Here is a 25,460-nt window from a genome sequence, read left to right on the forward strand (position 1 = left end):
AGCTGTGGAAGTGATTGAATGAGGCACATGCTTGGGAATACCTCTAAAGCCAGGAAGCCTAGAGAAATAGTAAAGTGATGTGAAGAATTTGTACAAATGGCTCCTAAGACTTTTGCCAGCTCAAAAGTTCTCTGACAGACCACTCTTTCCTCTTATCTAGGACAGGGATCTTAGTAAATGTGAGGAAGTAAAAAGAGAGGAAGGGTCTTAGTGAAATAGGAAACGCAATAGGTAATCACAATGATTTTCGGGCATTGTAATAGGATTCTGGCTAATGGCTGTGCTGTTATTCAGTTAAGCCTCTGTGGAATTGAAGTTTTCCTTCCTACTCTTCCCAAAAGATGGCTGAATATGAAAAAAAGAAAGCTGCTACAGTGTATGTGTATCTATAGAACACACTTAATGTTTACTTTTTATCACTTTCTCGAAAGCTGTTAACTTTAAAGTGCTTGGAAATGTAGTTTAAAAAATAATATTATTGAAAAGCATGCTAGCATTATTTAATACTAGTTTGACACATCTAATTAATGTTGGTGCCAGATTGTAACTTTTTTGTTTGAATTTTTGTGCCAGTTTTCCCAAATGCTAAATCTCTAATGCTTTTTCTTTAAAAAACATATTTCTAGTGGCTTGTATTCCTAGTTGCTTAAAAACAGTGTGTAAATGTAACGTCATTACTTCTGATGCATCTGTTTTGTTTCTAGACGTCTCGAGATGGAGTCAATCGGGATCTCACTGAGGCTGTTCCTCGACTTCCGGGAGAAACACTAATCACTGGTAAGGACCTGCTGACATAAGATTTGCATAACTTGAGGAGAAGTCTGGCAGGATCAGGTGGCTTCAGTCCCGCTTACTCTTTAGCAGTCAGGCTTAGACAAATAGGCTACCTTTGTTTAGAAGCGTTAACACAGAACTCTCTGCATCCCTTTCTTGATTAAAGAGTTCTTTCAAGAGCTTCATGCTCACAAGGGTAGTGATATTCTTGTGTCTGTACCAAAGACTGAGAATGATTTAGGGGAAAAAAATGTGGATTATCTCTTGAAAGTCTCTCATTGGAGCCATAAGCTCTCATGGTTTAAGGTTGTAAGAGCAAAATGATTTCCAGTCAATGATGCATGCTTTAAAATGATAAACTTAAAGGCTTGAAGGCTTAATCATTCTCCTCTTTGAAGTATAGGAGAACATATTGCTTTAAAATATCTTTCATCTGTCAGAAAATGGAAGTTAGTATTTAGGTAATATTTTGATGTTATTTTTCATGATAAACGTATACTAAAAGGAAGGGATCAACTTTGGAAGGGCTAGATCACTACGGCTTAAGAATATAGAAGCATTTGACAGCTTCTAAGCCAAGTGCTAATGTTCTGGGCAAATTTTATATGTGGATTAACACCCTCCTTTCAGACTTCAATGTATTTGAAGCAGATGTGATGACCATTGTTCCAGGGAACCTTTTGATTAATTCAGATCTGGGTTGTTTAGCTTAAATGGCTAAAACCTGGTGCTAATTAGATGGCGGGCCTCAGCGAGGTACCTTTGGGAATTAGCCATACACCATGAGAAATTCTCTTCTGAGTCCACAAACTTGCACACATTCTAGTCTTGAAATGGAGACCAGTGGGATGTGTTCATCCCGATTTCTGGATAAGAGCAAAGAAGATATTTTACTTTTGATCGTCTTCATATATGAAGTTTTGGTGGTAGGTATCAGCGCCTGAACCTTAACCCAGGTGGTAACTAATGGAACTAGCATAAAGTAGCTTTATTAAGTATTTTTTATTTAGAACTTGAGGAGAAAGGGATTTCAAAATCATTACGAGTCATTAACACATTCAAGGACATCCCTGAAAGATGAGAGGCATATTTCTATTATAATTAATTATTCTGATTTAGCTTCTCCTTATGTTTATTCTACCAAAGATGTACTATTCTTTCGGCCACCTGTTTTATATCACTTCAGTGTTTGAAATGAACCTAGCCAAACTCTATTCTAGACTATTAAAAAGAAAAAGGTTTGGTGCGGTGGCTCACACCTGTAATCCTAGCACTTTGAGAGGCCAAAGTAGGAGGATCACTTGAGGCCAGGAATTGGAGACCAGCCTGGGCAACACAGCAAAACTTCATCTTTACTAAAAATTAAAAAACGAGCTGGGTGCAGTGGCGCATACCCATAGTCCCAGCTACTCAGGAGGCTGAGGTGGGAGGATTGCTTGAGCCTGAGAGGTTGAGGCTGCAGTGAGCCATGATTGTGCCACTGAACTCCAGCTTGGGCAATAGAGCAAGACCCTATCTCAAAAACAAAAAAAGACAGAATAAACTGGAAAGATTTCTACTGCTGACATTTATTTATTAAAAACATGATTATGTTTCTGTGGTTAGAGATTGGTAGCCTCATCTCTCAGTCTAGTGGTTAGTCCGTGAGACTGTCCCAGGTGAGTTGCCGTCCTCTGGCTGAAGTAGCTCAAATAGTTACCTTTACAACCACCTTAGGGTAGCAGCAGCAGTATTCTCATTCACTTCTATTGTCACCTTGCCCCAGGTAGTGACAGCATTGTGGGAAAGCTCAGGGAAGCACTGTTAGTGCCTGGAGGTGGTGTGGCCCCACTAGTTCTCCCACTACCCCAACTCAACCCAGCACGGTAATGTAGAAACATTGCCAGTGCTTGCTTTCAGCCTTTTCAGTAATTTTTAAAATTGTAGTTATTCTTAGCTGAATAGTTTATATTAAATTAGTGCCATTTGTTGTGTATCTTGGTATCTATTTCCATTATTTTAGGGTACTTTTTTTATCTTAATAGACAAAGAAGTTATTTACATATGTCCTTTCAATGGCCCCATTAAGGGAAGAGTTTACATCACAAATTATCGTCTTTATTTAAGAAGTTTGGAAACGGTAAGTAGAATATAAGACCATAAAGATGACCCTAACTGTTAAAGATAATGCTAAATTGTTTCTCTTCTACTTTGCAAGATTGACTGTGGGTCAAATTAACATGGGGTATATTTGCTTCTCAACTCTTAATTTTTTGCTTATGCAAAACTCATTTAACACTAACACTTGTATATGTAAGGAACAGGGTCAATTAAAAAAAGTCTTATCCCTCATAATGGTGGGGGAGGGGTTAGTAATTGTAACCATTTGCTAGTTTGGAGAAGTTAGGTGTAGAACAGTGGTTCTTTGCCAGAAGCACATATGAAACCCACTTATGGAGCTTAACAACACAGTATCCATAAAAGTTAAAAATAAAAAAATACAGATGTCCTCGATAGACTGCATCAGAATATCCAGACCTGTGGTCCCGGCACAGTTATATTTTCTAAAATATCACAGAGGAAGATAGTGATGTGAATTTCTGGGTAAAGCCCAGCATTCTAGAACTTTTCCAAGTGTTCAATGATAAAGCACCAGGTAGCAGTGTAGAACTAGGATGACTATGGTATGGCTTACTGCCACTCTACCTTTTCAATCCCTGACCATGAAAGGTTTGTCACAGCATTTTGAGGAATGTTCCATCACTAGGACAATAACATGGAAAAGAGATGCCCCAGAAAGGGAAGAGAGAGTGAGTAGCTGCTGTGGCTGTCACCGAAGGACTTCCAGTGGATGTGGTGGGTTGTCATTGCCCAGGTCAGCCTGAAGGGGAGGTATATTTTGATAGGATGTAAATGGGGAAAGAGGTCCAGGGTTCACAGAGAGTAGCCCATCAGCAGCTTCTACACAGGTGACCTTGAGGCTGTCGGGGAAATGTAGCTTTTGTTTTATTGCTTTTACCCCACCATTTTTTAGGACAGTTCTAATCTAGATTAGTTTGTATCTTTTAATCTTTTTTTCTTTTATGGTGTTCATTATTATGTCTGAATTCTGAAAAAATGCTGTTTATTATCCCCATTGCCTTAGCTGTGGGAGCCCACTTTTATAGCTGCCCCAACTTCTGGAATCTCCTCTAGCACAGTGCTTGTAGGGACATGTACATGGATCAGGCCACAGGGCATTTTATTTATGTGACTCTGTTCAAACTTTTAAGTAAGAGTGGAGATGAGTGAATGTTCTAGATTTCCAGAATGGGAAAGAAGATTCTGAAAATTAACAACAGCGAGCTGCATGTTCACCCTTGGCAACAATTGGCAAAAATTCTACAAATAATCATTTTAAACATGATTTTTAAGTCCTTAGAAAAGAAACCAACCATTGGGAGTGTTATTGACACATTGTCTTGATGGAACCAAGGCCATATGACAGACCCCGGTAAAGACACCTGGGCCAAATGGTGGCAGTACACTTAGGTGGAGTTACAGCCTATGGATTTCAGGCTTAATGCTAGGAAGGGTGGTCGCTAACATCTTGCTGTGTAGGGCCCTTCCTTTCCAGCATTTCTGATGCAATGCAGAGGAGCACATAGAAGACATGCATTTCCAATGTATGAAAAACCCCATACTAGCCAATGTGTGCTAGGTGATGGGATCAGGGTTTGAAATGATCTTAACTTGGTAGGGTATTGGAGCAAAACTAATAATATAAAATTGATATAGATAACAGTTACTCAGTTGTTATCAGTAAAGGATGGGAGGTCTGTCTTAACGGATCCAAGCTTATTTGAACCAGTAATTGGATATGACTGATTAAAAAGTTAATATTCCCCTAGGCTGAGTTAACAGAAGTATAACATAATTGCCAGACAAAATGTAACAATAGCCCCATCTGAAGTGTTGTATTCCAAGCCAGATGCCAAGTTTTAAGAGGGACATTAACAAACTGAAGAGAGTTCAGACACAGATAACCAGGTTAGTGAAGGGACTGCAGTTGGAGCAGTGATCAAAATAAATGCTGATCTTGTCTGAAGAAAAGATGACTAAAAAGGGACATGATGGACCCATCTTTGAATATTTGAAGTGCCTTTCTGTGGAGCAGGGATTCGATTTATTCTGTATTGCTCCCAAGGGTCAAATTAGGATAGATTGAAAGATTTTATGCTAATATATGTGAGAATTATCAAAAGTTGCAATTAAACATTATGGTCCCTTTTGCTGCTTGTACTCTTGGCTTTTTGACTCACCCTGTGTACCCAGTTCCACCTTATGCTGTCACTGATGATGAACTGGGGAAGTTATTCAAACTGATGATATGACAAGGTTGTGTATGTAGTGTGACCTCAACTACGAAAAACAAAAATTATCTGTAGAAAAGAGGCTGGAAAGAAGTACACCAAAGGTTTCAGTATTTGGGCTATCTGAAGAAGGGGATTATGCATGTCTTGTCTTCTTCCTTTCACTTGTCAATATTTTTCAAAAACCCAGAATGAACATGTATTACTTTTACAATTGGGAGAATTCTCAGCAAGTTTTATTTTTGTTTGTATATGATGCCCTAGAGGATGGAGTTAGTGCTGAGTGGGTGAATAAAATGCCTGTCTGACACTGACTACTAACTTATTTCTTCTTCCACTAAGTTTTACATAAACATTTTGAGCAATTGGCCACAACATTTAGTCCAAGTATAAAAGCAAGCAGCTGACAGCAGAAAACATCATATAAAGAATGCCATTTAAATGGTTATACAGGAGTCTAAAAACATAGTCATCATAGTGTTTCTTCAATTAAAGTCCTAAACAAGAACATTAACTGTGGATTCTGCTGCAAACTGAAAAAAATTTTGTTGCATGTTTGACAAAAAGCTGTCATCTCACTGGCGTTTTGAAGTGGACACCTGTTTGTTTCAGGTATGTAAACACTGCAGTAGGAGTGATGAGTCCAGATGTGTGTGGTCTGATTCTGGAGTCAGCTCTGCTATTTTGTAAGGAGTCAAGGGCAGATTCCCTGCCTCCTGTTGCCCAGAGAAGTAGAGAAAGAGTGTCCATGTCCTGAGATTGCCACAGTGGCCTGCTTCTACCTAGCCCTCCTTGCCTGGTCTGCCCCTGCATTCTGGCCCACGCCCTGTCTCCAGCGTGTTCGTCCTTAGAGTGAGGCCGACCAGCTTGTTTCTCAGTTCCAAAACTATCATCGGTTCCCTGTTGCCCACAGAGTGAAATCCATTCTCTTGGTATGGCCTAAAAGTCCTTCTGACTCCTCCAACCTTGACTTACATCACTTCTTCCCAAGTGCATTGTTCTCAAACTACGCAGAGCCTTTCCTTCTCCCATCATGCATGTGCCATTCTCACGGAACCTGGATGCCCTTTCTCCACCCCTTTCAGAAGCTGCTAGTCATCCTTCAGAACCTACCTCAAGAGCCACACCCTCTCTGGAGTCTTCCCCAGCTTCTCTTGAAGGAATCATTCCTTCTTTGTGTCCCTGCAGCCTTTTCTTCATGCCTCTGTGTTATTAACACATTGCTATGAAACCTTCCCTGGCCCTTTAGCTAAACTTTTAATATGTCTTTTCTGTGTTTAATTTTTCTCTTGAGTGCTTGTCACTGTGTCCTATGTTATATATTTCACTGATTCATCTTGTTTGTTGTCTCTCTAAGGACAAGGATGCTTGTCTGTCTATTCACTGATGTTCTTTCAGTTCTTGGGAAGGAGTCTGGCACATTGAAGATGCTAAGTCAGTGTGTGTTGAATGAATGGATTCTGTCATATTTATTTGCTGCTATGTCTGTGGTCTTATCAAATGCTGAGTCCGTTTGGTCCTTCATGCCTAGCTAGTACAGTGTCCTGGTAGACAGTAATACAGAGTAAAAGTGTATTGAGTGAACTTGGGAGGAATTGGGCTCCTAAGTTGTTAGTGCTGCTCAGAGGGCAAAGGCCTAGTCACTGTGGTTTGACCACAGTATGGCTCCTGCTACACTGTGGCATCTTGAATACTAACATTGCTTCTGGATTTGAGAAATCCCATAGCTACCTTTTGGCCTTGAGGGTACTAAGGAATTTGGCTTTGGGTTAATGTTGTGACTATAGTAGGGCCTACTGTAGGTAGGTGATACCCTGTAATCTGGTAGACTACCATGAGTAAGACTGCTTTCAGGATTCCTTCCAGGAGCACTTTGTGTTTAGGTGCTCTAGTGCATGAGAAAGATACCTTAACCCTCGTTCATTCAGGCATTCATGTCTTCATTCCAGAAACATTCACTGAGCACCATGGTGAATTTAATACTGTGCAAGGTGCACAATACTATACCCTGAGGCCTGCATAACCTCATAGGATATAGAGTTGAGTAATTGTGGTATAATATGACAAAGCCTACAGTGGTATGCATAGTGCTGTGAGAAGGAAGAAGATGTACAAGGGAAAAGACGATTATGCCAGTGTAGCAAGTCATAGAATGCTTTATAGAGGAGATGATACTTGAACCAACTCTTGAAGAATGGTAACAATTTTCTGGACAGGAAGGAAAAAGGAGCATATCAGGTAGAGAGTTACCGTGTCTATATGGTACTTTTCTGTATCGCATGTATAACAATATGGAAAAGCACCATTTGTTATGAAGATGGTTGAATGATCGGTTGGAGCTGGAACATTGGGGGTTGATGGAGGAGTGGGGAACAGAAGAGGATGAGGCTGGAAGAAGAGCCAGCAGCCTTAAGAGTCTCATAAGTCACAGTTAAGCAGTATGCAAGTTACACAGACAATGACATATCCAATGTGATTTCAGGAAGAGAACTCTGGCTGCAGTGTGTGTGTGATGGGTTAGGGGCGGGAGAGACTGAAGTCAGGAAGCCCAACTAGGAAGTTATTTTAGTTTCCCAGGTAAGTGATAAGGGCCTTAATACAGTCATAGTGGAGATAGAAAAGAGGGGACAGCCATGAGAGATTTGGAGGGCTTGAGTGGCCATTTGGAAGATGGAGTTGAACAAACTTTCACTTGAAAGATAGGAGCTGCTCCCATTCATCTGAATAGACATATTACAGGAGAAGGAATATGTTGTAGATAAGCCCAATGGGGAAATTAGTCTGAAGGCATGGACTTACAGCTCTACAACTACCACGTGGAAATGGCTCAGAAGCAGTTGGAAACCTGACTCTGAAGCTTCTGAAGTCATTAGCATATTGGTAGCACTAAAGACCACAGACATTCATGAGCTGGGAAGAGTATGTAACATAAAAAGATATGGGCTAAGGAGAGGACCCCGGGGGACATGGACACTTTTCCATGGTGCGGAGAGCGAGAAGAGCCAGTGGAGACAACCAAGTGGCAGCAGCCAAAGCAGTAGAAAATCTTTGGATAAAGGGCTGTGATGGAAGTCAGTAGGAGAGAGAATCTCAAGAAGGAAGGGAGCAGACCATGGTGTGAAATGTTGCAAGTTTCAGTAAGATAAAGAATGAAAAGAGGCCATGGAGTGTGTGGCCAGGAGGAGGCTCACAGGAGCCCCAGCGAGAACAGATTCCATGGAGATGTGAGTCCTTGGGTCTTTCTCGCAGTCCTCTTCCACCTTGCTCTTTCTGTAAAGATTCTGCAGCTTCCAGGCCTCAGCAAGCTGCTCTGCATTTATTCTTCTCCCCGTGGCTTTAAGCTACCCCCTTGGCTTTAGTCACTTCCATGCACATGAAATTGTATAGTAACAAAGCTCCTTAGAGTTTACCCAGCCTTTTTCCATTGACTCTTTCATCTGAGCATGACAACAGCTGACAGATAGGCAAAGCAGACGCTACCCTAGCCATGTTTTTTCCCCTAGTGCTACCTCTCTTTTGAGCCCCAGTTTCTCTTTCCTTACTGCCTGCTGGAGATCCCTTGAGTTTTCACCTGGCATCCCAGACTCATGGTCAAGCTGAAATTGTTCAACTCAATTTTCTCCCTCCCCCGAGTTCCTTCTTTTGGTGTTCTTGTTTCTCTTAATGGTGCCATTTTCTTCTCATCACCCTGGAGTCTCCTCTGTCTACCCATCCCCGCTTCTCTGTAGACTTCATCACATTTGTCTCATCCTTTCTAGTCACGTTGCCCTACCCTCATCCCCGGTGTCTGTCTCCTAGGCCCTGGCAGTCTCCTTCAGCTAGGCCTCCCTGACTTCAGCATCTCTCCCTTCTATTCTATCTGCTCCCTAAGACATACCTGCAATCTTCTCATTCCCTTACTCAGAAACTCTCCTTTCCTACCTTATCGCACATTCCCTAGCCAGGTGTTCACGGTCCTCACCACTCTGCTGCCATCTTATCTTCCCAGCATTGCTCTTTCTCCCCTCCCTTGTGTATACACCCCGTGCTTTGGCTCCCATAAGCAACTTGGTCTTCCTAAACAAGCCCTCTGCCTCCTCACCTGTGGACTTATCGTGCAGCCATTTTGTCCCCCTAGAGCATACATTCATCCCCACCCCATCTCTGCCATTTGCCCCCGACTCCTCTTAAAAATCGTTCTGAAGTATTTGCTATAGAAAGCTTATGAAAAATAACATAAATGTCTGTGGGTCCACCACCCAGCTGAAGGAATTCCATCCTTTCCTCCCTCTTCACAGCAGAGGTAATCACCATCCAAAAGTTGGTATTTCTCACTCGTGGTCATTTCACACATCCCTTTTTAAAATAGAATGGAATATAGGAAATGTGGAGGAAGCTAAAGGAATGGGGGCTTTTAAGGCTTCCAGTGGAGCAGATCATAACCCTTGGTCAGTATAATTTGGCTCTAGGTTCAGGACTGCTGGCAGGGTGAGAAACATGTTGGATATAGAGTTTTCATTTTCTGAAGACAAGTCAGAAACAGCACATTCTTCCTGGATTAAATTCAAGGACAAATTTGTTGTTTGGCTTTTCTCTAAAAGATAGTGACACAGTGATTCAATTCTTCAGGCAGTGTATTACCCAAAGATTCTTGAATCCTTTTCAATTTGATGGCTCTTTTGTTGATTCTCTATAAAGATGGAGCATACAGTGTTAACTTTTAGTTGGTAAAAGTGCTTCTGTGAAGAAGTATATAATGTGGCCTACTTTGTTTTTCTGATGAGTTGCCAGTGCAAAGGTAATATTTGGAGAATCAAGACGAGTAGGCAGTTTACATGTCTGTCAAACTCTGTCTCAAATACCTGGTTATGAAATGGCTTTCAGATGGGTGCTGGGTGTTGTGCCATCTAAGAGCTGGGCATGGAACAAGTGCAGCAGTACTCGGGTTTCCTCATCTCTATTGGTGGCTGTCATTGGATCTGTAAGCCTTGGATACTACCAGGAAGGGAGGCAGAGTTTACCTTTCAGTGTGAGCATTTCAAAGCCAGACCTATATTCTTTTTCAGAGGGAAGGCCAGTCCACTTAATTACAAGCACAGCCAAAAAGGATTCCTGTAGTATTTTTTCCTTGAAGAAAAAAAAAAAAAGCATTGGAAACTTTTCAAGACTGTCCTTTTCAGGTCCTTCTCTCTAGTGGATTTGGCACCTCTTTTCATTTTATAGTAGGTGAAATAATGCTAAATAGACTATAATAAAACACCCTAGTCTGTCCATAAATCGGAACATCAGTGGGAGCATAGGATCCATGCTATAGGTATTATTTTAAACTTCCAGTCTTAAATCATCTTCTTATATTGCTGCTGCAAAATGAATGCCTTCTTCACATTAAAAAACAAAACAAAACAAAACAAAAACCTAATTCCTGCCAGTACCCTTGGTTCCTTTGTCCCTTGTCCCCATGCTAATCCCCAAACTTTAGGGTCTGTAAGCTACTAAGCTCTGATGTTGAAAGTCACATAACAGGTTTAATTAATTAGTTCCACTACAAGTTCAGGCTTTCAGAAAGGGTCTCATCGCTGCTTTGGCAATTCCTTCGGTCTCAGATTGACTTCTCACTACACCTTCCACCACTACAGTGACAAACCTTTCATGCTCTTTGGCTAACCTCATCTCTTGTTCTGTTGAAAAGTCCCCTTGTCACCACCTAAGGAGGTCTACCTTCACCCATTTTTTCCTCCTTCCCTCGCATCTGAGAGGAAGGAATCAGACATCTTATTTTCCAAAGTGAATCCCATTCTTTACACCTTTCTCCTCTGGAGTCTTAGTTCCCCATTGGTTATTCTGTGTCTTACATTTTTGGTTTTCATCATTTTTGATTCTCCTTCCCCCCGCTCTGTGAATCTGCTCAACTTCCTTCCCTTCCTTCCTTCCCTCCCTTCCCTTTCTTCCCTTTCTTCCTTTCCTTCCCTCCCTTCCCTGGGTTCCCTCCCTTCCCTGGGTTCCTTCCCTTCCCTGGGTTCCTTCCCTTCCCTCGATTCCCTCCCTTCCCTTCCCTCCTCTTCCCCTCCCCTCCCCCTCCCCTCCCCCTCCCCTCCCCTCCCAAAATGGACAGAGCTGTCCATTTTGAGACAGCTCTGTTGCCCAGGTTGGAGTGCAGTGGCATGATCTCGGCTCACCGCAACCTCCACCTCTTGGGTTCCTTGGGTTCAAGAGATTCTCCCGCCTCAGCTTCCCGAGTAGCTGGGATTACAGACATGCACCACCACAGCCAGTTAATTTTTGTATTTTTAGTAGAGACATTGTTTCATTATGTTGGCCAGGCTGGTCTCGGACTCCTGACCTCAAGTAATCTGCCCACCTCCGCCTCCCAAAGTGCTGGGATTACAGGCGCGAGCCACTGCACCCAGCCTTGCCCAAGTATCTTTATTTGAAAACACCTTCTTGTATTCCTGCTACCACTGATACTATCATCCTCTTTCTTCCCCTTATTGCACAAACTTCTTTAAAAATTAGTCCACACATGCTGCTTCCACTTCCGTACTATTGACTCCTTACTTCTTGTGGTCTGGCTTCTGTTCCCTATTGAAACTACTTTACTGCTCAACTCCAGTGGCCTTGGTTGAGTTCTTGACTTTTAAATTTCTATGCAGGGATTGATTCTGTTGACTGCTCCTTCCTTTATCCTTTTCCCTATACATTCCTGGCTCTCCTCTCATTTCTGCCTCTTGCCTTCTATGCGGCTCATTTTTTCTTTCCTACCTCCTAAATATTATTTTCCCCAGAGTTCTGTCCTCACCCTCTTTTTTCTCCATTGTCAGTTGCTTTCCAATTCTCTAGCTCTAGTTCCAATCTTTCATTCTGTATTCATTGAGTATCTGAGAGTCCAGTATGTGTTAAGCACTATGCCAGGTGCTAGGATATGATGGTGAGCACAGCAGACAGTTTCTCCCTCACGAAGCTTATAGTTCTCATGGGATTGATAAACATTCTTCTGATAGTCACGCCAATATATAATAACAAGCTGTGATCAGTGTTGCGTGGGAGTAGTACAGGGGCACGATAGTTTGAGGAGCCTGGGAAATTGTCCTGAGAAAATGCTTGACCTGGGGTCTGAAGAATACATATAAGTTCCCTAGATGTGAGTCAGGGGCTGGGGAGGTGAGAAGAAGCTGAGAGAACAGCATATGAGAGGACCTGAGACCAAAGGAAGCATGAAAAATGACAGTATGGCTGAGTTGGGGGAGAATGGCAAGAGATGAGGTGAGAGAGGTAGATGGTGGCCACATGTCCTCGGCCTTGCCCACCCTGTTCAGGATTTGGGGTTTTTATTTTTTCATTTATTCATTGGATTGATTGATTTGAGACAGGGTCTCGCTGTTGCCCAGGCTGGAGTGCAGTGGTGCAATCATAGCTCACTGCAGCCATGACCTCCTGAGCTCAAGCAGTCCTCCCACCTCAACTTCCTGAGTAGCTAGGACTATAGCTGCACACTACCATGGCCAGCTAATTTTTGTATTTTTTGTAGAGATAGGGTCTTGCTGTGTTGCCCAGGCTGGTCTCAAACTCCTTGGCTCAAGCGATCCGCCTGCCTCCGCCTCCCAAAGTGCTGGGATTGCAGGCATAAGCCACCATGCCCAGCCCTTTAATTTATTTTTTAATTGACAAAAATTGTATATATCGTGTGCAACGTGTTTTGAAATACATACACATTGTAGAATGAGTCAATCAAGCTACTTAACATAAGCATGGCCTCACATACATATTTTGTGTGGTCAGAACATTTAGAATTTACTCTCAGCAATTTTCTAGTACACAATAGTTGTTAGTTGTAGTCACTTTGTTGTACAGTAGATCTCTGGAACTTACTCCTCCTATTAACTAAAATTTTGTCTCCTTTGACCAACATCTCCCCATTGCCTTCCCCAGGATGATGATGATGATTATTATTATTATTATTATTATTATTATTTTTGAGATGAAGTCTCGCTCTTTACCCCCGGCTAGAGGGCAATGGTGTGATCTCGGCTCACTGCAACCTCTGCCTCCCGGGTTCAAGCAATTCTCTTGCCTCAGCCTCCCGAGTAGCTGGGATTACAGGCACCTGCCACCACGCCCAGCTGATTTTTGTATTTTTAGCAGAGACGGGGTTTCACCATGTTGGCCAGGCTGGTCTTGAACTGACCTCAGGTGATCCACCCGCCTCGGCCTCCCAAAGTGCTGGTATTACAGGCGTGAGCCACCACGCCTGGTCAGGATTTGGGTTTTTAGAGTTCAGCAATGAGAAGCTTTTGAAGCTTTTCACACCACTTTCAAAGTGGTGTGAGCCAAGGAATGATAACATCAGATGTGCTCTTCTAAAAGATCACCCTGGCTACTCTAGGGGGAATGATAGTAGATTTTGAGACCACTGCAACCACGGCAGTGGCCCGGAGAAGTTGCTGGTAGAATTGGAGTGGTTAGCAGAGTTGAGACTGATTTAAGAGGTAGACATAGGAGACTGGCTTAAGGATAGCGGAGAAGGGGATGCCAGGGGTGACTTCTAGGTTTCTAGCTTTCGTAACCAGCCACTGAGATAGGGAACTTTGGAGAATAATGTAGTTTGGAGAGAGAACTGCATTTAGTTCTAGACATTTTTAGTTCGAGGTACCCTTGAGATCTTGTCAGTTCTGAATATCCAGCCATCTCCTGGGTATCTGTACTTGGTTCATTTATCATAATCTCAAACCAACAGTTTCTAAAATCGGCCATGTTCATCTTTCTCTAAAACCCCCTCCTGTGTTCTTCACATCTTTTGGTGGTACCACCACTATTTAGCCCAGAGATCTGGGCCCAAAGCTGATTCATCTTTGAGTCTTCCCCAGTGGCTAGTCTCTTTTGCTTTCTACCTCGGTCCTTCTCTACTTCTAGATCCTCATAGCCTCTCACTTGTACTGAAGTATCGGCTTTCATGGTTTTGAGGAGTGGTTGTAGCCCACTTCTTGCTAGTCCAGAGTGCTCAGTGCTGCCAGATGAATCTTCATAAAGCACCAGTTAATCATGGCATTCCTGTTCTCCAGAAGCATCCTTTAGATCTCAGTCTCCCTGATCCTAGCCGTGTAGTACTCCCCAGGAAATTCCCATCACCGTTGCTGAAACCTGGCCTACATTTCTTTAAAATAAACTCTCCATGCTTTTCCCACATGTGCAGCTGATGTGACTCTTACTTGTTTCTCAAATGCCAATCTCCAGTTGCTCTTGATCCATCCTTTAAGGATCATTTTTAATGTAGTCATTGCCACAGAACCTTCATGCTATCTAATCATCAGATATGGTTTGCCCTCCTTTGACCTCCCCTTTCACTTTGTGTGGACTTTGCCTATGGCTCTTGGCACTAGCAACCTGGCACTGTAGTTACATGAGTCCATGTGTCTTATCTCCCACATAGAGCTAGGCCCTGAACTCCATGTGGGCAACTCTGCTTCTTAACTTCATGAACCCTAGGGCCCAGTAGAGTTTCTGTTACTTAGTGTATGAGACAGACAGACAGACAGAGACAGAGAGAGAGAGAGAGAGAAAGAAAGAATGCATTATTTTAGGTTATTTAACTCCCCTATTTTCATGTCAATTACTTTAGGTAGTTAGAAGTACAAGGCATAGACTTTTGAGTTAGAATGGGCCTTTGAAAATCCTTAAATATTTAATGATATTTAGATACTGATGACTTAGGTATCCAGAAAGTTCAGCTAATTTGCCTATTCCTGGATCTTGCAGTTTGGCCTGCTGGGTTATCTGATCTTGAATGTGTCATTCAGGGAGAATGTAGCAAGTAGCCTTATTAGACGGTGGGTGCCTTTGGTCAGAAGCTGGCTGGTTCTCCTCAGCGACCTGTTTTCTTTTTTCTGTGTAGGGCCAGGGCTCTTTGAGCTATACAGTTTCCTCTGTACAGAGACAAAGAGTAGCAAGGTGTTAGCTCACTTTTAATTCTTCCACTTTTTTCAAACATCCTTGCTTCCATGTTGATGCTAGAGTATCAGACTTATTTAGTGTCTATTCTGTGTATTTTATGTATAAATTTGACATTTAAGAGTACAGTTCACAGACACTCAAATGTCAATATGGTATATCTAAGCATAATAACAGACTGATACTGTGTTTTAAATAACTGCACTGTATCGATAAGTAAATACATGAAAATATGCTGCTTATATACGTACACTGTTACTGAGTAGTATTTTTCTCTTTGGGCATTTAGGTTTCAGTCATGTCATGAGGTGTCTTACCCCGTGACATTCCTCCTTATAGGTACAAACAGTAAGATCTGTTAGATGCTTGCTAGAGCATACTGATCCACTATATTTGAAGAGCACAATTACATCTTCCAAATACTAAGATATTCTTTGCCATAATAATAATAACTTCCATTGTTTTCTAGCTACTGTCATCAGGCACGATGCCAGGTACTTTAAACTCATTTTCTGTAATCATTTCTACTTTCAGATAAATGTGACTGAGTGATAGTAACTCACCACTGTTATCAGCTAGTAAATGTCAGTATTCAGATTGAGCCAGTTTTGTCCGCCTTAAGAGCTTGTACTATTTTCTCTACATTATGATAATTATACTCGTACACTTTTTTGCTTTTTTATTTTGAAATAATTATGAGCTCATAGAACTTGCAAAAATAGAAGAGGTCCTTTGTACCTATTACTGAGTTCCCCACAATAACTATATCCCTTTATCAAAACCAGGAAGTGGATTGGCACAACTAGACTGACCATACTTGAATTTTAGCAGTATTTTTCACGCACTCACTTTTTGTGTGCTTTTGTGCACAGTTCTGTAGCATTTGATCCCAGGTAACCACCACCAATAATCAAGACATGGAACTGTTCTGTCACCACAAAAGAACTCGCTCGTGCTGCCCGTTTAGAGTTGCGCTATCCCTCCCCTCAACCTCTGCAACCACTTCTCTGGGTTCCCTCTCTACAATTTTGTCATTTCAAGCACATTATATAAAAGGAATCATGTAATACCTTACCTTTTAAGATTGGCATTTCTCAGCCAAGTGTGGTGGCCCACGCCTGTAATCCCAGCACTCTGGGAGGCTGAGGCAGGTGGATGGCTTGAGCCTCAGAAGTTCGAGACCAGCCTGGGCCACATGGTGAAACCCCATCTCTACAAAAGTACAAAAATTAGCCAGGTGCGATGGCATGTACCTGTAGTCCCAGCTACTTGGGAGGCTGAGGTGAGAGGGCTACCTGAGCCCAGGGAGGTTGAGGCTGCATTGAGATCACACCACTGCACTTCAGCCTGGGTGATGGAGTGAGGTCCTGTCTCAAAAAAAAAAAAAAGATTGGCGATTTTCATTCCACGTGATGCCCTTAAGATTCTTCCAGGTTCCATGTATCCATAGTTCATTCATTTTTCTTGCTGAGTGGTATTCCGTGGTACGGATGCTCACAGCCTTACACTTTTTGAATTTCTACATAACCCATGAGCTGCATTTATATTTTATGAATAACTGCTTATTTTCTGTATTGTATTTCAATATAAAAGGCCAGGAGCAGTGGCTCACACATGTAATCCCAATACTTTGGGAGGCCAAGGCAGGAGGATTGCTTGAGCCCAGGAGTTTGAGACCAGCCTGGACAACATAGACCCCCCCCACCATCTCTACAAAAAATACAAAATAATTAGTTGGGCATGGTAGCATGCATCTGTGGTCTCAGCTACTCCCAGCTACTCAGGAGGCTGATGTGGGAGGATCACTTGAGCCCAGGAGTTTGAGACCAGCCTGGACAACATAGTAAGACTCTGTCTCTACAAAAAACTTTTAAAAAATTTGGCTGGGCATGGTGGCTCATGCTTATAATCCTAGAACTTTGGGAGGCCGAGGCGGGTGTATTACCTGAGGTCAGGGGTTTGAGACCAGCCTGGCCAACATGGCAAAACCCCGTCTCTACTAAAAATACAAAAATTAGCCAGGCGTGGTGGCACATGCCTGTAATCCCAGCTACTTGGGAGGCTGAGGCAGGAGAATTGCTTGAACCCAGGAGGCGGAGGTTGCAGTGAGCTGAGATCGTGCCACTGCACTCCAGCCTGGGTGACAGAGTGAGACTCATCTAAAAAAAAAAAAAATTAACTGTGGCTGGTGGTGTGTGCCTGTGGTCTCAGCTACTTGGAAGGCTGAGGTGGGAGGATCCCTTGAGCCTGGGACGTCGAGGCTGCAGTGAGCCACTGTACTCCAGCCTGAGCAACAGAGCAAGAACTTATCTCTTAAAAAAAAAAAAAAAAAAAAAGGGAAAGAAAAGAAAAACTTTATTTGTAGCCCCAAAAGGTTTTTAAGGAACAAAAAACCAAATACCCCTTAAAAAATTTTTTTCTTTAGTTTTCAAACTTATCTATCACAACATGAAAGAAAAGTTTGGATTAAAAATGGTGTAGCCCTTCATGTCTTTGTCCCTGTAAATAGATATTTCATGTTATTGTAGTCACCGTGTATGTTGTATGCTGCTTTTTCCCACTTAAACTTACTTTTCCATGTACCATAATTATTTTAAAAACTGTATACTTGTTCCAGCGAGTTGACTATAATTTTTTCTACCCTGTTATCTACCTCTAGCTCCATTGAACATCTTCCTTCTGTTAAGTGATAGCCATAAGTTCTTAGTAGCGAAATTATTGGATCAAAGAGTAGGACAATTTTTATGGCACTTTTAATGTGTGTTTTCAGGCATTGCCTCGAGTCTCAACCCTGCCCTATACTTACTAAACAAGTTATTGAAGCTTTGAAAAACTTAGGAAATGGGGATACTTCACCTATATCCTGGAACAGTTGTGAGGATAAAATGAGATGATGCGTGCAAAGCCCCTAATGTAGTACCTGGCACAGAAGAGAGGTATTTCCTACATGGCAGCTGCTGTGATGATCTCCTGGTGATGATTGTGCTATTACTTGACTAACATGATTCCATCATGCCAGCAGTCTTCTAGACCACTTGCACCCAGCATTGGATAGCAAATGATGGAGAAGCCTTGCTGTGCATTAAGGCCCTTCTGCTTTGGGAAATGCACCCATGCCAGAGACAAGCACCATTTCCAGATGCTTGGTCTCTAGTGGGGGAATACATATGTGTAAATTTGTGGTAACAAGGCAGAGTGAAGCAAGTGGTTAACAGCAGTCGGAATCAAGTGCTATGGAACTTCTGAGGAAAAAGTGATGAATTCTGCCTGATCTAATTGGGAAGCAAGGCCTCATTAGAGGTGATGCTTGCTGAGCCAAGGCGAAAGTCATGGGGACAATTTTGGTAGCTGGGAAAGACAGATCATTCTAGGCAAAGGGAACACCCTGAGCAAAGCAGGTGGCTTGATCGTAGATGAAGCATCTGAAGAATGAAGAAGTTTACTTAGTTGGAGTGCAGAATATCGTGGGAGAGAATCCCACAGAAACAGGCTGGAAGTGACATCACGGACGTCCTGGAAATGTGTACCTAGGAGTTTAGTCTTTACTCCAGAGGCAGTGCACAATGGCAAATGTTTGGGGATGCATTTTGATTGCATAATTGACTGTTTTAATGCTCGCTCTGTCATGTGTGATCTGTATCATATTTTTGTTCATAAAGTGCTAAAAAGGCCAAGGTAAAATCACTCTGAAAGCATATGGTTGTTTTTATATGTTTTTTGATGTTTTAATTATACTGACAGAAATACTGACTATTGTATTTTTGTCCATTACAGGATTCTTCTCTAATACTTGATGTTCCTCTGGGTGTGATCTCGAGAATTGAAAAAATGGGAGGCGCGACAAGTAGAGGAGAAAATTCCTATGGTCTAGATATTACTTGTAAAGTAAGAGATTCGATACTTTCTTATGCAAAGAACAAGGCACGTTAGTGTTGAATGATAGTAGACAATTAATGTGGATTTGAAAAAAAAAAATCAAAATCTCATGTTCATCTAAGGCCCTGGAAATGGTTCTTCCCTTAAGAACAAGCTTTTCAAAAGTGCCTGGGAAATAGTGCCCACGTGAGGGACCCACTGCAATCACCAAATACAAGGACTCGAGGAACTGGTCAGTTTGTTAGCTTGACTGAGTGGGAAGAGAACTTTATAGATAAAATTTCTTAAACCACTTTAAGTTTTTGCTCCAGCTTGCTCCTGGTGCCCCTTCATGTCATATGTTAACATGAAGGAAGGAGGAATAGAAGAGATTTTGCCCTCTGTTAACAGGATGTGTCCTTACCTCTAATAACCTTCGTAACTTTTGCTTAGGTCATTTTCAGAGGTACACTTTGCTGTGATAGTAACCATGTATTGAACATTTGTGTCCATCCAAACACATGCTAGGTGCTTTGCATTTGATCCTCAAGTGCAACCCTCTGAGATGGCATGATGGGAGCCCGAGGCTCCAAAGAGTTGGGTAACTTTGCTAAGATATAATTTCTGAAGGCTGGGACCCAAAAGGTGGGGATGTGTTCAAGCGTCTCGTGTGACTATGAACCACCAGTCCAGTGCAGGGCTTTGCAGACTTTTTCTGTGAAGGGCTCAGTAGCAAATATTTTAGGCTTTGTGTGCCACATCAGATTTCTGTTGTGTATTCTTCTTTGTGTGTTGTTTTTTGAACCCTTTTGAAGTGTTAAAAAAAAAAAAAAACAGTCTTAATTTGAAGACCTGGGCTGAAGTTTGCTGGCCCCTGGCCAATCCAAGTCGTTCATTGTATTGATAGAGAAGTGAGGCCTTTGCTGTGTGAGATTACTTGCCTTGTGTTGCCTAGGGAGCCAGCGGAAGAGCCAGAACCAAAAACTAAGTCTCCTTTTTCTAGTCTCATACACTGCGATTTCTCAAAACCAACATTGTGTGCTTATATTTGGATTATGCTGCAATATGGTGTTTTTCTTTCCAGTTTATAAAAGATCAAGACTCGTTTTTTCTATCAGAAACTAAAGGATAATGCCATTATTAAATCTTAACTGAAATTCACCACTACCATCCACCTCAGCTTTTTTTGGTGGTGTTTTAATTCGAGCTACCTTAATGCTTTATCTATTATCCCAGCTACTGTCTACCCTTTGGGGCCTAGAAACATGGGAATTTACTTTGAAGGAAGGCTTTTGTACTTTGCATAAAAGGATTTATGGGAGTAGAGTGTTTAATATTAGAGTACTCAAGGGAAAATGGGGTTGCTATATTGACAGTTTTGAGGTGACTTTCATTCTTACAGGGTTTAAGAAAACCTATTTTCTGCCTTATAATAGGAAAAACTTGTACTTAAATATCAATCCCCCCAAAATTAATGAGACAAAGCACACTTTCACCCTTGACTATTTACGAACAAAAGGCGTAGGAACAACTCACCAAGCATAATTCTGAAATGTTACATATGTATATTTTTTTGGAGTTAGCATGAGCCCAAAGGTGATGGCTTAGAACAATGTTGTAGCACAACCTTTTAACTAAATTGTCTCCCCAGGAACACTGACGTCACAGAGTCATATTCCATTTTCTCAGTAACAAACCTGACATTGATATAACGGAAATCTGCTTCAGTGAGATAAAAGACTCACTGTCCTGTCTCTCATAGGTCAACTTTCGCCTGCAGTCAATAACCATGATACAACCGCATTTCTCTCTTGAAACAAGTAGTTACGACTCCTATAAATGTGGCGATGCCAGCAATGCACATAGAGATTTCTGCTTGCCAGTAGCAACTTTCCCATGGTAGATACAAGTCCCAGAGGATGTTGTCCAGCAGCAGGAGAAAGGTAGTTCTGAATATGCAAATTCTTACCCTGCAGGCCCCATACCAACCCCTGGTGCCTGTGTGGAGTCTTTCAAACAAAAAAAAGTGAAGTAAAACCATACCACCACAAAGCCTTCTCTTTCCTTCCCCACCTCACTCCCATGTACTCGCCTTAAAGACATAGTGTGGCATTTTGAAGTCAGCAGTCATGTGTGTTGTTTCTTTAGAAATGATGCCTCAATAAATCAACTCTTCAGAGTCGTTGCAGCAGGGATATGTATTCTTCAACTCTTACTGTAGTGAGGCTTGGAACATCACCATATGACCCGGCTGTTAAAAAGGCTGAGGGTCTGACTAGGAGACTCTTAGCCCATGTGGATCTTTCCCTGATGAGTCAAACTCTGAGGAGACCAGGTGGAACTTACCAGTTAGTCTGTGCTCCTATTTCTGTTACAGATTTGGTGATCTGCCGCCTGTGAGTCATTTGCCTTTTCTACTTCAGTTTTGTTGGCAAGAAATAATATTCTGTCTTTAATTGCATCTTAATCAGATGGCAAAAAGAAGTTACTTGAATCACTTGTGCTTTGGCACATTAAAAGTAGCTGTTTGAATCACTGATAGATCAGAATAAATATTCATGTAGAGGTGGTCTAATTTCTGGCCAAGCAGTGAAGAGAACGATGTTACAGAGTTACCATCTGACTTGCGGCTGTTAGGAAGAAAGTTCCTCACAGGGCCTGAGCCCTGAGAGTACTCAGCTCTCCAGTATTGCACTGGTGGCTGGTCGTAAACCCTTGTAATGCATATCATCCCATTGAAATGATTATTCCCCTTATTTAACTGTTCATTTCATCACAAACCAATAACCAATAGCCCAATTTTCTTGGGAGGTGATATGAATGGGTTGTTGGACTTTATTCTGTGACATGCTTTTTAAAAAAGCATGGAATCGTGGAGCTGGCAAGGCCTAGTAGATGTCATCTGTATACAGAGTGCTCAATCTCAAGTTCTTTATTAGTGGTCTCAGACTTTAGTTCTTCATACTTCATTTGCTGCTATTTGTGTTTGAGATGTCTTGTGAAGGCCATAGCCTGTGCTGGTCCTTCAGACTGAAGACTTGGGAAGCGTTAAGAGTGCTCTTGAGATGAGGAAGGAAAAAGCACCTTGAAAAAAAATGAAGACTGTGATATCCAAGAGGGCAACAACTAGGTCTGTACCGCTCCTGAAGTGGCTCCATGGTCCAGCACAGCACTCCTTTATCTGAAATGAAAGTTTAAAGTGCACTGCAGAGCATAGGGTTCCAATGCAGAGCCATCACTCAGTCACAGCACTGTAATTGATTTTTTTTTTAAGATACAACCTTAAAAAAACTCCAGTCTTGAAAATAAGATAGAATGTTATATCTGTATATATAATACAAATTGACATTTAAAGGAGCTTATTTGGTTTGGATTTGGTTTAAGACAAAGTTTTCCTGCTTATTGAACAGATATGTATTGGAAGCTACCTTTAAAATCTGGTTTTGACTGTTTATTTTTAGTTCCCAAAAGTGTAGTTACTACTAATATGGGCTACTTTAATGTGGCTTATATGGAACTCTGTGAAGGTAAAATTGTAGAATAAAAATATATTACTTGCATGAGAGCTTAAAATGTCAGTCATTTAGGAAGAGAGCTTCTGTATTTTAATGACATGTTTGACAATGTTGAGATTATATTTGATAGCAGGTACTCTTTAGAAAAGTTGTTTGAATAAAATAGTTTTATAATTAAAAAAAATATCAGGGCCGGATGTGGTGGCTTGACACCTGTAATCCTGGCACTTTGGGAGGCCGAGGCAGGCAGATCACCTGAGGTCAGGAGTTCGAGACCAGCCTGGCCAACATGGAGAAACCCCATCTCTACTAAAAATACAAAAAATTAGCTGGGCGTGGTGGTGCGTTCTGTAGTCCCAGCCACTCAGGAGGCTGAGGCACGAGAATCCCTTGAACCCAGGAGGCGGAGGTTGCAGTGAGCTGAGATCATGCCACTACACTCCAGCCTGGGCCACAGAGTGAGACTATGTCTCAAAAACTAAATTAAATAAAATAAATTTTAAAAAATTTAAAAATACCTCAGAACCCAGTGAAAGTAGATGGATCATTGTAGATGTTGTGCAAGGCAAGGTTTGATTTTTTTTTCCTTTTTATAAAATGAATTTTAGCTCTGTCTTCTCCTTAGTGCTAGTTGCTTTATCTTGTCTTCACATCCATGGCTATGACGGAAATATTTTCAGGTGTTCTTAAGCCAGATATATCAAATTACCATATAAAACAAAGCAATTTTGTAATAATTTAGATTAATTGCCCTTTTAGGTAAGTGAATCTTCTCCCTTAATTGAATGGAAGATTTCTTGCTAATTAACATGACTTTCTTTGAAGACTGAACTGTCATACTTCTCCTTTGCCCCCAGGACATGAGAAACCTGAGGTTCGCTTTGAAACAGGAAGGCCACAGCAGAAGAGATATGTTTGAGATCCTCACGAGATACGCGTTTCCCCTGGCTCACAGTCTGGTAAATTCCAGCGCTCTCCTCAGCGTGGGAAGGTTCTCAGTGCCTCCTCTGTGAAAACTGCCTGCAAACTGGGATCCTCTTTCTCTTAATGTCTGTGTTGTGTTTCCCAGTGTGATGTGTCTGCAGAGGTGTTTATTAAATAATTTCATCATTTCCAGAGGGAACAGGTCTCTCCCCTGTCAGTCAACTTTGGAGCTAATGAGCAATGAGTGTCAGGCTTTTGTGGCTCCAATTGTAAATGGGAACAAACTCTCTGAGCCTAAATGCCATTTGAACAAATACAGATGTGTGGTGTAGGTACTGCACCAATAGCTGAATAGGGGCAGTTTTATTTTTGAAAAGAATAACCTTTCAAATGTCATTTGATAGCATTTATTATGTAATTGTCAGGACCAATTTATTATGCATTTAATTAGTTGTAATCTATGACTTAGTCCAAAGGTGATTCAGTATATGTACCTAAAACTTTTCCTTCCTCTTCACCAAACTACTGGAGTAACCTTACTCTTACTGCATGACTGAAATAAGCCTTTCTATGAGTTTTGCTTGTAGAACAATCTTTCTTTATATCCTGCCTCAGCCTTGCCTCCTTTTTTACTGCCGTGCCTTGCTTGAATCTTCTAACCCCAGTCCTCCTCCTCAGTTTGACTTGAACTTAGATGCAAATACCTGCTAAGGGGAGAGTGAAAAAATAATTATTTACAACATATACTGTATAAATGCCTTTATCTTAAGTATAGGATGATCATATTGCAGACTAAACCGAAGGTGATGGAAGGGACCCTTAAGTAGAAGAGGCATGTGTTGAACGCAGATGAAAATGTAATGCTTGGGAACAAATGTGCTGATCTCATAATTGAATCTATTTTCAGCCTTTTCTAAGTTTCTGATTAAATATGTGATTTTTAAAAATATGTCTATATTAGAGTTTTTAATTCTATTAGGATAAAAAGAGAGTCTGATGGGAACACATCTTCTTAATTATTATGAAAGTGAGAATGTGAGTCTAATTGATGAAAGTTCAATTAGGAAATGTGTTCTGTCTTGATTTATGCATATCTGGCCCTAAATTATCAGAAATTGACAGAATGGCAGGTTTGAAGGAGCTGAAGCCCCAGTCTGTCTCCTGCAAGATCTTGCAAGATCTGTCTCCTTGCTTCATCAGACATCCCCTTTCTCTGGTATCTTCTGTTTCTTCTAGGGTATACTCCCCTAAAAAAGTCAAGTGCTGGACGAGCTTTCCCCTTATACTACTGTGCCATCTTTCACTTCATTGCCAAACTTCTGGAAAGAATATTCTAGCCTATCCTCGTCTCCAGTGCATTCATTCCTCCAACCCATTCCAGTATGGAGCTCATTACTGGCCAAATCTAGTGGCTCATTTCCATCTCATTCTGTTTGATCTCTTCCCCAGCATTCAACAATTTTGACCATCGTCTTCTTGAAAGTCTTGGTTTCTGTATTCCTGCACCATCTTGATTGTTCCTTTCCAGTCTCCACTACCTCTGTCTTTTCCTTAAATGTAAATATGTCTTCACTCTCATCCCTCTTCTCTTCTCATCTTATTAACTTTGCCTTGATGGTTTTGTTTAGTTTAAAGTCGTCACTGCTACGTAGATGACTTCTAAATCTAACCCTGATATTGTCCTTGAGTGAGTCCAATGAGTCTAACCCTCAAATTCCTTCCTCTGGGAGTCTGAGAATCATGAGCTCATCTGGCGCAGTGGCTCACGCCTGTAATCCCAGCACTTTGGGAGGCCGAGGAGGATGGATCACTTGAGGTCAGGAGTTCAAGACCATCCTGGCCAACATGGTGAAACCCTGTCCTACTAAAAATATAAAAATATTAGCTGGGTGTAGTTCTGGGCACCTGTAATCCCAGCTACTCAGGAGTCTGAGGCAGGACAATCACTTGAACCCAGGAGGCAGAGGTTGCAGTGAGCTCAGATCGTGCCATTGTACTCCAGCCTGGGTGACAAAAGCAAAGCTCCATCTCAAAAAAAAAAAAAAAAAAAAAATAGAATCACAAACTTCTTGTTGCCCTGACCTCTTTGCAGTTCATGAAACCTACCTTTCATCCTATATGTCCTGCAAGTTTGAGGATC

General features: G+C 41.6%; 1 protein-coding gene across 3 annotated transcripts in view; it reads left to right on the forward strand.

Annotated features, from left to right (window-relative positions):
- MTM1 (myotubularin 1) overlaps positions 1-25,460 on the forward strand; it is a 104,765-nt gene that overhangs the window by 27,466 nt on the left and 51,839 nt on the right. For all 3 annotated transcript variants that reach the window (XM_034949406.3, XM_034949408.3, XM_034949407.3), the window contains exons 3-6: positions 705-777; positions 2,799-2,893; positions 18,801-18,911; positions 23,254-23,355. In XM_034949406.3, coding sequence (XP_034805297.1) covers positions 705-777; positions 2,799-2,893; positions 18,801-18,911; positions 23,254-23,355 — 381 coding nt within the window. The remainder of the gene's footprint in view (positions 1-704; positions 778-2,798; positions 2,894-18,800; positions 18,912-23,253; positions 23,356-25,460) is intronic.

The sequence above is a fragment of the Pan paniscus genome, chromosome X (genome assembly GCF_029289425.2).
Source record: "Pan paniscus chromosome X, NHGRI_mPanPan1-v2.0_pri, whole genome shotgun sequence".
Taxonomy (NCBI): Eukaryota; Metazoa; Chordata; class Mammalia; order Primates; family Hominidae; genus Pan; species Pan paniscus.